The 13310-nt window shown below is 40.8% G+C and overlaps 1 protein-coding gene across 1 annotated transcript in view; it reads left to right on the forward strand.

Moving 5' to 3' along the window:
• Positions 1–242: 242 nt before the first annotated feature.
• LOC124031183 (carboxy-terminal domain RNA polymerase II polypeptide A small phosphatase 2-like) overlaps positions 243–13310 on the forward strand; it is a 31797-nt gene continuing 18729 nt past the window's right edge. The window contains exon 1 of the mRNA XM_046342123.1: positions 243–791. Coding sequence (XP_046198079.1) covers positions 731–791 — 61 coding nt within the window. The 5' untranslated portion in view covers positions 243–730. The remainder of the gene's footprint in view (positions 792–13310) is intronic.

Consider the following 13310-nt stretch of genomic DNA (forward strand, 5'->3'; position numbering starts at 1 on the left):
GAATCCTTGGGACGTCCAATATTGAATTTAAAATGGTTAAGATTAGGGGTAAGGGTTGGTTTAGAGTAGGGACGTTCCAATGGGTTCTAGATAGCACTAACCACACAGGAATGCGCTCAGGACGAAGCGGGTTGAGAAGAATGCCTGTGGTACTCCCACTTCTACGAGATCCAATCCGCGACGACGAGCAGTTTCAAGGCGCCCCTGAAATCCCCAGAAGAGAAAAAACAAAGCATTCGATAAACGAAAACAATCCATTACTAATCAGACACACCTATTCTTACTTTGGACCAATGTAATCAATTATTTTACCAATATATTTTCCGCTTTCTTATTGGAGATTATGGTCGTCAGGGTTGTTTATCAGTAGTAAGGGGAACTTGAAACCGGCCCCTGCCATTTCCCCTCGGTTGTTTTGCTTTTTTATCCTGGATTCTCCATGTTGGAGCAATAGCGAGGACTTGCCTAGTATTAGCTAGCTGTCAGAGGGGACCTTGGCGTTACAATAATATACATCGTGTTAAATGCACGATACAAATTGGGTAGCTTGAACGTGGAAAGATAGCGGCAGCAAGCTGCAATTGCCACGAGAAAAAACGTTTTTATCTAAATATTTTAGGATACCAACGGGTTGGTAAGCGCAATTGCTAACCAGCTAGCTGAATGTTGAAAGTAGCTACCTGCGAATTGGGGGAACGGATTGGACTTTGAGGGGCTGTGCATTTGTTAGATGGAAAGTTCTATTATCACTCAAGTGCAGAAAGAAGATAGTCAACTGCCGTCCAAGACAGGTAAATCCTCGGGTTTATTGGCGCGGTGTGATCACTTTTAAATATAATCTTGTTGAAGCTGACTCGGACACTAGCTAGCCAACTGGTAGCTAGCAAGCAAGCGGCTGCTACTAGGCTAGTAGCATGCTAATAGCTACACGCCAGTCTAATTAATTAATGTAAGGACAGGTTAGAGTTGGTTTTGTCATTTGAACAACTTATGTAGGTTCTTGTTGAATGTGTTTCGGACATTTGGGTTATGGCCTGGATATATCCCAACTGCTGGATGTACTGAATCAGATTTGCCCACTGTGTGGGTGTCCATTTTACATTCAGCGCGCGAGTCAAATAATAGAACGTAGCGAGTTAGTGCTATTCATGCGCAGACGATAACATCAGTCAGGGATAGCGAACATCTGGATAGTTTTTGTTTGTTTGTTTTAACCGCAAACGTACAAACTACTGTCTTGTTGGCTAATATTATGCAAACCATCGATTCTAGCCTATATTGTCAGCCAGATACTCCATAGATTTTAAATATTTGTATAATTGAAAAGCTGTGAAACACAAGTGTTGACCGCCTAGAAGTACTGTAATGTCTGGAATGTGCCTGATCGTTTTTATTTGTTCAGACCGTCAGATTGCATACTTTTGTTTGCAATTTGTCATATCAGTTTGTATAAATAATTTATATTTTGGCATGGATGTAACTACAGTCTTCATTCATGGACTGTCATGCAAATATCTGTCAAAGTAGACTCCTTTTATTAGGGTGTTAGGGGACAAAATAAAACTTTGCCTCTGGTATTCTACTTTCTATTCCATGTTTTATAGAGCAGCTTCTTTGAACACTATTTCTTGATGATTGGATTTACCATGGCTGAGATCTTATTTTCAAGTTATTGGAAAATGTCAACATGAATCCCTTGTCATTAATGGCACCTAATCACCTGTCTGGATTCTTAAATTCAACACATTCTGTTCAGTGTCTCAAGATAGGGTCGTTATATTATTATAACATTTTCAGGGCTGATGTAGAACACAGATCCAAATTAAAGTAATTTATTCAATTAAAATGTGGTATTACAGTAATTTATGACTAATTTAAGCTAGGGTGGTCATTATTGACATATCTTTATGCAAGACTGAGTTTGTAGCAATTTATGAAGTAGAAATACAAATATTTGTATACTATTTTATGCAAATGAGTTACTTAATATGGTAATTAGTTTGTAAGGAATTTGAAAAATAGGGCATGTTAAGCCCACTCATTTAAAGTAAGCTGGTCATACTAACATATATTGATGTTTTTTTGCATACAATTGGGATTAAGTAATAATAATAATGATTATTTTGACCAATTAGTAACTGTTAGGCTGTATTCAGTAGCTTAACTGATTAGACCTAAAGTGCCAAATAATACACCCAACCTGCATACACACAGCCCCCAACACAGGCTGTGTGTGGTAATGCTGGAAAGTCTAACACAGACACACACTTCTCACTAAGTATAAAGTGTAACATAGAAGGCTACTAGTCAAATCACAGCTTACTTCTAAGGTAAGCCTAAAACTGAGTTGAGTTACATTGTAATGTTATTTTTGGTTTTGATGAGTTACTCTGTGATAAGATGAACTGCACCATTTTGAGCAAATAATTAGCCTAGGCTCAGAAGAGACAGTGAGTTGCCTGCTAGCCAGTTACAGAGAAGGATAGATGGGACACAATTTCAATTCACTGGTATTTACACTTACTGAGTTAGTTCATTTAAGCAAATCTATCAATTGAAATAAATCCATTAGGTGCTAATCTATGGAATTCACGTGATTGGGAATACCTAAATGCATCTGTTGGTCACATACACATCCCTACTTATTTTTTAAAGTTATCAGAAAACCAGTCAGTATCTGGTGTTTCATTTGCCTCATGCAGCACCACACGTCTCCTTCGCATAGAGTTGATCAGGCTGTTGATTATGGCCTGTGGAATGCTCTCCCATTCCTCTTGAATGGCTGTACGAAGTTGCTGGATATTGGCGGGAACTGGAACACACTGTCGTACACGTCAATCCAGAGCATCCCAAACTTGCTCAATCATGAGACATGTCTGGTGAGTATGCAGGCCATGGAAGAACTAGGACATTTTCAGCATTCAGGAATTGTGTACAGATCCTTGCGACATGATGGTGTGCATTATCATACTGAAACATGAGGTGATTGCCGTGGATGAATGGCATGACAGTGGGCCTCAGGAGGTCGTGGCGGTATCTGCATTCAAATTGCCATCGATAAAATGCAATTTTATTCCTTGTCCGTAGCTTATGCCTGCCCATATTATTACCTCACCACCACGGGGCCCTCTGTTCACAACGTTGACATCAGCAAACCTCTTGTCCCCACATCTGCCTGGTGCAGTTGAAACCGTGCCATTGGCCATCGAAGGTGAGCATTTGCCCACTGAAGTTGGTTATGACCCTGAACTGCAGTCAGGTCAAGACCCTGGTGAGCATGCAAATGCGCTTCCCTGAGACGTTTCTGACAGTTTGCAGAAATTATTCGGTTGTGCAAACCCACAGTCATCAGCTTTCCGGGTGGCTGGTGATAGACTATGCTGGAGGGTGAATAAGCCTGATGTGGAGGTCCTGGGTTGGTGTTGGTTACACATTGTCTGTGGTTGTGAGGCCGGTTGAACATACTGACATAGAGAAATTAACATTCGATTTTCTGTCAACAGCTCTGGTGGACATTCCTGCAGTCAGCATGCCAACTGCACGCTCCCTGAAAACTTGAGACATCTGTGGCATTGGGTTGTCTGAGACAACTGCACATTTTAGAGTGGTCTTTTATTGTCCCCAGCACATGGTGCACCTGTGTAATGATTATGCTGTTTAATCTGCTTCTAGATATGCCGCACCTGTTAGGTGGATGGATTATCTTGGTAAAGGAGAAATGCTCTCTAAAAGGGATGTAAACAAATTAGCACAAAAATATGAGGGAGATAAGCTTTTTGCGCATATGGAAAATGTATATTTTTATTTCAGCTCAAGAAACATAAACCCAACCTGTTGGTTCTATTTTTGGTTAGTATTGCTATGTTCTTATCAATTGTAGGGCTGTGGCCACGGAATTCTGCTAGTTTTTAATTGAAAGAATAAAATCGTCAATCGCAAAATTCGCAGCTGGCACAATTACAGCCACGCTGCTTCTCGCCCAACTCGTTGCCTAAGCGAACGGCATCAGGCACTCCCACACAGCTAGCAAGCTAGAACTCGTCATAGAAACGGGGGTTACGACGTTAATTTGGACCAATCCCTGACAACCCATGCCTCAAAACGTAGTTACAAAACTCTAATTTGGAATCTGCTACGTTTCATTTTCGTGTCTCAAAATATTTGAATGGCAGAAGCAAAGGAAATAGTTTTACCTTATTTCAGTCAAAAGATGTTCGTGAAATTAACGGGCTGCATTTCCGCAGGACTCGACGGAGATCTTTGCTGTGCAGTCGCCATTTGTCATGCTGCGGGTGGGAGCAGGGAGTCTTGAGACAACTTTGGGATAAGAATATGTTTGTGAAATGGTCGTCTTTCTGTTTTTTATGCGTAATAAATATTGGTTCGATAGCCTAATAATGGGACGTGTGAGAATCTGGTAATTTAAAACCTATTCCCAAGGTTCATTTTGCGCATTTTGATATTGCATATCGGGTGCAAAATTGATGGGACCATGCCTGGCAAGTAAGCTGCCTCACATAAGCTTAAAATAACAATTGCGGGACTGCGGTTGGGTTAAGGACCAGTTCTTGCGGAAGAGGGTGGGAGTCGGACAGAAAACCAGCAGGTGCGGTATGAAAAGCTGCAGGTCCAGCGATAGCAGAATGAACAAATCAGTCCCGCGCAGACCTCTACCGTGAAATATGCTATCATGACTTTCCCATACTTTTTGGCAATACAATGTTACACCAATCTTACTTTAGGTTGAAGAATACCCATCGCATAGAGCAAATGAACACTCAGATTTGAATGTTCTTAGCATGGCAGTTGATTTACGTTTGGGCTCATATCCTATAAATATCATAACATACAGTATTACGATTTTTAGACATGAGTAACAAGTGCCACATTTTTTCAGATTTATGTATTTTTTGGCGAACACATTGACATTTAGTGAAAACAGATTTGTTCACTGTTTTTTGTAGAATTCTGCATAGCGTCCATTGTTTGTCGCGTCACCTAACACCCTACTTTTTTTTAAACAAAAACTTTTGTTGTTAATTTTGCTAAGCAATACAGACAGTCAATATAAGATCTGGTTAATGCCACAGACAGGAAAGATGGTCATGATGGCTGTATATGATAAGCATGTTTGTTCATTTCAGATAACTTCACCCCTACCCACTATCCTACCCATATGTTGAAAGTATAACACAAACATACCACCATGTAACTACACTGTCTTAATGAACCCATAAGACAAGGATAAACATTCAAAAGCCTGGAATGAGATGGTGCAGCTGATATGAAGGCATTGTGTGATTTTTTTATTTTTATGCTCTGTCTCTGAACTGGATTAAAGGTCCTGCCTGGTCCAGATGGGAAACTCCATGTTTGTTTTTCAGATTGTCTTGAGCTCTTGTGGGTGGATGTTATTGCGCGTTATCGTCAACTGTCCTTCCTTTGTTGTCCTGCACAGATAGGCCTACATCTCACAGGCAAAGAGGGGGAAGTTTGTTTCTTAGCAATGTAGGCATACCACGATGCTACATTGGAGGATGGCATGTTGAGCAGGGGGGGGATAAGAAATGTCAGAGTCGGAGTAAATTCCTTGACTTCTGTTATTGGGGTATGGCTTAGGGGGTTAGTTGCACTTCAAGACAAGGCTGTGTGGAATGATATGATTCCTCTGTGTGAAGCATTCTGGGTGACAGACTTGTTTTCAGTTTGCGATGAGAGCACGGTACTGTGATTGTCTAACTTCCCATGTTTGGTCTGAGGTCATCATGATCACTGTTTTTGTTGGAATGCTTTTACTGGTTTCGAGCTAGCTATCTATCGGGATAAAAAGCTCTAAGCTTTGTTGTACAATTAAGGGTAAAATACACTGCCTTTCAAACCGTCAGCAATCGTCTAATGAATTCAGGGCTTGTGAAATTATACCTAGGCTTTACATATAAGCCTTCTAATAATACTTTAATTATAAAGACTGTTTAACCTGCTTTTTGCAATATTCACTGATGTGGCTTTAAAATCTGTCTATGAAAATGCCATATTTGTTGAACATTTAACCAGAACCATTCATAATGCACATTACTTTTTTGTAGCAGACATAGAAAATTAACCCAGGTCTCCTAAACAATCTCATAAGCACAAGCCCATGTGCCAGCTAATCTTTATATTTTAAGTTTAGCCAACTTGGATCTATTTGCTAGCTAACAAGGTAGAACAGTTGAGTTGTTATGAGCACATCCTTCTGTCCGTCTCCAACTGTTTAAACAGTATGCTGGCCTTTTCACTTTGTTCAGATGCTGAAATCAAGTGGCCCACCTTATTTCTCAGAATGCGAACGAGTTGCCAATTCCATATAATTGTTTTATGCTTGTTGCACATTTATAAAACAGACCAGACAGCTAGAGACAAACTGAGCATGAATTTTCCAGAATCAATTTTCATTGATACTCCTGTTTTAGTAGTCTGCTCTGTACGCAATTTGAGGAGTTGAGACAAAGGGTATCGTTAGAATGGTTAACTACTCTATTACAGTAAAATAATGTCTTTCAGTGTCCATATGACTGATTTTCTGTTGGACCAAACTGAGTAAAACCGCTTGTCAGAGAGAATGCACAGAATGGAGCAAAGGAGACCAGACCAAAAAGACAACATGAGAATATGCAGACAAACACTAATTTAAAAAAAATAATTTAAAAAAACGTATTTTGGGGATTCTTGCTATACAGGCATTTGGAATACCATGCAAAAACATACATTTGAATTAATTCGATATATCGCCAAGCTTTGTTTGTCACTCATGGCTGTAAAAGTATCCATTCAACATTCTCAAACACTATGAAAAGGTAATATTGGAGACAACATGCTTATGACAGCATTGTCAGTAGTCATGTGCACTGTAGGGAACAGACAGGATGTGGACAGTAGGATGAGTTTCAGTTGTGAAGTTGAACCCAGTTCCAGTGTAGAACAGGAAGTGTACTTTGCAGCAGCCTCATGCCTGTAGTTGAGAATATGTTGGATAAAACTGGGTTGATGAGTTTAGATTTGGGAAATCCAAATCTACTGATAGGCTAGGCCTGCTGTCCAAAAGTATGATATAAGTTACGAGGGGGATCTCAGACACTGAGTGTGAAGCAGGCCTTAAAAGATGCTACACAGGATTTAAAAAATAATTTTAACATTCAGTCATTTCAGAAAATGTCCATAATATATCTGCAGTAATAGTGGAATGATTGTGTTTCAGTGTTACTTACCCGTCAGTGTTGTGATTGGCTGTGATATTTGCCAACTAATTTGGGCAAAATGGGAAAGCTGTTTTGACTAGAGGTCGACCGATTAATCGGAATGGCCGATTTTAATTATGGCCGATTTTCAAGTTTTCATAACAATCGGAAATTGTTATTTTTGGGTGCCGATTTTTTTGTTTTTATTTTATTTTATTTTTTATAAATACCTTTATTTAACTAGGCAAGTCAGTTAAGAACACATTCATATTTTCAATGACCGCCTAGGAACGGTGGGTTAACAGCCTTGTTCAGGGGCAGAATGACAGATTTTCACCTTGTCAGCTCGGGGGATCCAATCTTGCAACCTTACAGTTAACTAGTCCAACGCAATAACCACCTGCCTCTCATTGCACTCCACAAGGAGACTGCCTGTTACGCGACTGCAGTAGAAGCCAAGGTAGGTTGCTAACTTATCTTATAAAAAACAATCAATCAATCATAAAAACTAGTTATAACTACACATGGTTGATGATATTACTAGTTTATCTAGCTTGTCCTGCGTTGCATATAATCGATGCAACACCGGGGGATGATTTAACAAAAGAGCATTTGCGAAAAAAGCACAATCGTTGGACGACAGTACCTAACCATAAACACCAAAATCCAGGTTAGCAGGCAATACTAACCAGGTGAAATTGTGTCACTTCTTTTGCATTCATTGCACGCAGAGTCAGTGTATATGCAACAGTTTGGCCAGCCTGGCTCATTGCGAACTAATTTGCCAGACTTTTACGTAATTATTATTACATTGAAGGTTGTGCAATGTAACAAGAATATTTAGACTTAGGGATGCCACCCGTTAGATAAAATACCGAACGGTTCCGTATTTCACTGAAATAATAAACGTTTTGTTTTCGAAATTATAGTTTCCGGATTCGACCATATTAATGACCAAAGGCTCGTATTTCTGTGTGTTATGTTATAATTAAGTCTGACTGAGCGATGGTAGGCAGCAGCAGGCTCGTAAGCATTCATTCAAACAGCACTTTCGTGCGTTTTGCCAGCAGCTCTTCACAAGCACAGCTCTGTTTATGACTTCAAGCCTATCAGCCTAATGGCTGGTGTAACCGATGTGAAATGGCTAGCTAGTTAGCGGGGTGCACGCTAATAGCATTTCAAACGTCACTCGCTCTGAGACTTGGAGGAGTTATTCCTCTTGCTCTGCATGGGCCGCGGGTTTTGTGGGGCGATGGGTAACGCTTCTTTGAGTGTGGCTGTTGTCGACGTGTTCCTGGTTCGAGCCCAGGTAGGGGTGAGGAGAGGGATGGAGCTAGACTGTTACACTGGCAATACTATAGTGCCTATAAGAACATCCAATAGTCAAAGGTATATGAAATACAAATGGTATAGAGATAAATAGTCCTATAAATACTATATTAACTACATCCTAAAACCTCTTACCTTGGAATATTGAAGTCTCATGTTAAAAGGAACCACCAACTTTCATATGTTCTCATGTTCTGAGCAAGGAACTCAAACATTAGCTTTTTTACATGGCACATATTGCACTTTTACTTCTCCAACACTTTGTTTTTGCATTATTTAAACCAAATTGAACATGCTTCATTATTTCTTTGAGGCTAAATGGGTTTTTATTGATGTATTATATTAAGTTAGTGTTCATTCAGTATTGTTGTAATTGTCATTATTATAAATAAAAATTGTCCGATTAATCGGTATCGGCTTTTTTTTTTAAAAGGCCACCCAATAATCGGTATAAAAAAAAATCATAATCTGTATCCAAAAATCATAATCGGTCGACCTCTTGTTTTGACCTCGTCTGTGTTATCTAGTGGAAATTGGGTCAAGCACCAATGTAGAAATTGCTATGTAATTTCCTGGTTGCTCCAATTCTACACTGTTCGCTCAATTTCAGTTAGCTTAATCTGAGAAAACAAGCACTGAATCGTGTAGGGAATCCTTGCATCTTAATCGCTGTGAAATATATTTTCAATTACAAAAAAAATATAGTTTTTACAGCTGAAGCTGGTGGACAACTGAAAGTAAAAGGCTCAAGCGTGAGTCTGCAATGTTAAGTGTAAATGGGGGGTGGGGGGGGGGGTTGTTTTGAATGCAGGCTAGTATTGCAATTAACCTAGATTTGCGTGGGGAGTGGGATTCTGAGAAATTCTAGGTGTAGCATCTTTAACCTGAACTGGGCAGAGAACAGGAAATGGTTACAATAAAGGACGGGGAAAGTATTAACTGAATTTGTATCACAAAGTGGGAGTGATATGTAGGCTAAAGAATTCAACACAGACATGAGTTTAAAATCAACTAGCTCCTGTTTCAGGTGGATCTATCCTATTTTTTAAATAGCCTATCTAATATGTTTAGTCTACATTTCCATGCTTCATGTGCTTACTATCTCTATAAGTGTTGAAATGTTACACTTAAGTGTTCCACTTAGAAAAACGTGACGTGCGTAATGAGGGCAAGCAACAAGATTGTAGTCTTCAATTAAGATAGTGGCTAGTAGCGCCTCGCTGTGACTCCCCACTGCCTCCCTCACACCACACCTGCACTGTTTACATTCATACCAACCATGTGGCCTATTGAAACTTCAGTAATCATTTAACTCTTAAGTGAGAGGACCATTCTCAAACTGCTTGGCATTCACATCAAAGTGTGTGTACACGTGTTCACCTCATCCAGGAGGGAGGATGTTAAATATATTTGAATGACAAATTACTCATCTCTTTCTCTTCCCCTAACTGGAGTAGCTGTGCTCAGAGAGCTGGCATACTCAACAACTTCTTCAATTCCAGCCTGTTTTTGGTGCAGAGTAAAACAAATCAAAATCAAATGTTATTTGTCACATGCTTTGTAGACTAAAGGTGAAATGCTTACTTAAGGGTCCTTTTCCAACAATGCAGAGTTTAAGATAAAATATAAATGGTGACAAGGAATAAAAATAATTAGTAAAAATATCATGGCTATATACAGGGAGTACCAGTTCTGAGTCAATGTGCAGAGGTAATTGAGGTAGCTATGTACTGTAGGTAGGGGTAAAGTGACTAGGCAACAAGATATATAGACAGTAGCAGCAATGTATGTGGTGAGTGTGAAAGTGGGGGTGTGTGGTGTATGTGTGCGTGCGTGCATATGTAGTGTGTGTGTGTTGAGGTGTCAGTGTAATACTTTGTGCAAAAGATCAGGTAGCTATTTGATTAGCTATTTAGCAGTCTTGTTTTAAAGTCTTATGGTTTGGGGATAGAAGCTGTTCAGAGTCCTGTTGGTTCCAGACTTGGTGCACTGGTACCACCTGCCATGCTGTATCAGAGAGAACAGTCTGGCTTGGGTGGCTGGAATCTGACAATTTTGGGGGGTTTTCTTCTTACACCTTCTGGTAGGCTTGGGTGGTATACCAGGTATGGAAATAGCCATGCGAAGGTTTTTCAATACGTTTTCATATTTGTAGCTACTTTAAGTAAATACCTGCAGTCAACTTGTGCAATACGTTAGGAGACAAAGCAGACCACGTTCTTCATTTCACCTGTCACATTATTTTACATTATGAAGCTTACTGTAGTTCCTCAGACCTGTTTGTAAATGGCACAACCAGAGAAAGCGGGATCAGTTGAGTTCAGCTATGTAGTGACAAGGGTTGTTGTGTTTTAGACACTGCTCCAAAAAATAAAGGGGACACTAAAATAACACATCCTAGATCTGAATGAATGAAATATTAAATACTTTTTTCTTTACATAGTTGAATGTGCTGACAACAAAATCACACAATTATCAATGGAAATCAAATTTATCAACCCATGGAGGTCTGGATTTGGAGTCACACATAATTAAAGTGGAAAACCACACTACAGGCTGATCCAACTGTGATGTAATGTCTTTAAAACAAGTCAAAATGAGGCTCAGTAGTGTGTGGCCTCCACGTGCCTGTATGACCTCCCTACAACGCCTGGGCATGCTCCTGATGAGGTGGCGGATGGTCTCCCGAGGGATCTCCTCCCAGACCTGGACTAAAGCATCCGCCAACTCCTGGACAGTCTGTGGTGCAACGTGGCGTTGGTGGATGGAGCGAGACATGATGTCCCAGATGTGCTCAATTGGATTCAGGTCTGGGGAACGGGCGGGCCAGTCCATAGCATCAATGCCTTCCTCTTGCAGGAACTGATGACACACTCCAGCCACATGAGGTCTGGCATTGTCTTGCATTAGGAGGAACCCAGGGCCAACCGCGCCAGCATATGGTCTCACAAGGGGTCTGAGGATCTCATCTCGGTACCTAATGGCAGTCAGGCTACCTCTGGCGAGCACATGGAGGGCTGTGCGGCCCCCCAAAGAAATGCCACCCCACACCATGACTGACCCAACGCCAAAACGGTCATGCTGGAGGATGTTGCAGGCAGCAGAACGTTCTCCACGGCATCTCCAGACTCTGTCACGTCTGTCACGTGCTCAGTGTGAACCTGCTTTCATCTGTGAAGAGCACAGGGCGCCAGTGGCGAATTTGCCAATCTTGGTGTTCTGGCAAATGCCAAACGTCCTGCACGGTGTTGGGCTGTAAGCACGACCCCCACCTGTGGACGTCGAGCCCTCATACCACCCTCATGGAGTTTGTTTCTGACCGTTTGAGCAGACACATGCACATTTGTGGCCTTGCACAAAGGCAGAGTTGGCGGTCCTGCTGCTGGGTTAATGCCCTCCTACGGCCTCCTCCACGTCTCCTGATGTGCTGGCCTGTCTCCTGGTAGCGCCTCCATGCTCTGGACACTACGCTGACAGACACAGCAAACCTTCTTGCCACAGCTCGCATTGACATGCCATCCTGGATGAGCTGCACTACCTGAGCCACTTGTGTGGATTGTAGACTCAGTCTCATGCTACCACTAGAGTGAAAGCACCACCAGCATTCAAAAGTGACCAAAACATCAGCCAAGGAAGCATAGGAACTGAGAAGTGGTCTGTGGTCACCACCTGCAGAACCACTCCTTTTTTGGGGGTGTCTCGCTAATTGCTTATAATTTCCACCTGTTGTCTATTCCATTTGCACAACAGCATGTGAAATTTTATTGTCAATCAGTGTTGCTTCCTGAGTGGACAGTTTGATTTCACAGAAGTGTGATTGACTTGGAGTTACATTGTGTTATTTAAGTGTTCCCTTTATTTTTTTGAGCAGTGTATATTAAGTGTTTTTTTGCAGGGTGCTGTCTGCTGATGGAATGCTTGTTTGTGAATTCTCATGAGAGTGGGGAAGTGCAACTGAAGCACAAAATGAGTTTGATGCCAATCAGAAATTACAATAAGAAGCATTTTAGATCTGCGTTTACAAAATGCATCAAGATATTTCTGTAGCGTTTTAATATTTTATGTCCTGTGTAAAAAACAAAACAAAGAATTCTGCATTTGTGACCCCTAAGTTTAACTTGCTAGTTATTTAATTAAATGGCTGAATTAGTAAGGGCATCATATTGTTAGCTTTCTGCCGTGTTTGAGACTTAACGCATCCAAAGGGCTTTGATCTGTACAGCTGCCACCGCATCTTGATTTCCTTGGGATTTTTCTCTGCTCTGCTCCTCCCCCATCTTCTCGGAGCTGAGCTGGCAGGGCCTTTGCCCTAAGAACTCCCAGACTCCACACAGTGTGTACACACTACTGTTCTTCCTTCAGAAAAGCATGCTTTAAAACTTAGAAAATTTCCACAATCTCTTGTTCACATTCGCTTGTAAATGTCCAAACTCAACTAAAATGACATTCCGTAGCTCCTACCTATACATGTATTCCTTTGTTAGCTGGATTGCCTGTCTTTGAAATTTGTTTATTTTAGTTTGCACCTGTTAGCTTATTTAGCTAGCAGCCTACATAGAAATTCGGTATTATTTGTGCTAATTTTGTTAGCATTCTGGTAAAAGATGCCCAATGGTCTTTTTTTTTTGGTAACCCTTGTGTACTAAGCTGTTAATACCGTAAATCCCGACATGAGAGAAGGATGGTATGACGATATAAAAATCTGGATACTGCCTAACCCTACCGCCTGGTAGTTACTATTAATAGCAATGTTGTCATTTGTCT

This window comes from Oncorhynchus gorbuscha, linkage group LG03, assembly GCF_021184085.1.
Source record: "Oncorhynchus gorbuscha isolate QuinsamMale2020 ecotype Even-year linkage group LG03, OgorEven_v1.0, whole genome shotgun sequence".
NCBI classification, from domain to species: domain Eukaryota; kingdom Metazoa; phylum Chordata; class Actinopteri; order Salmoniformes; family Salmonidae; genus Oncorhynchus; species Oncorhynchus gorbuscha.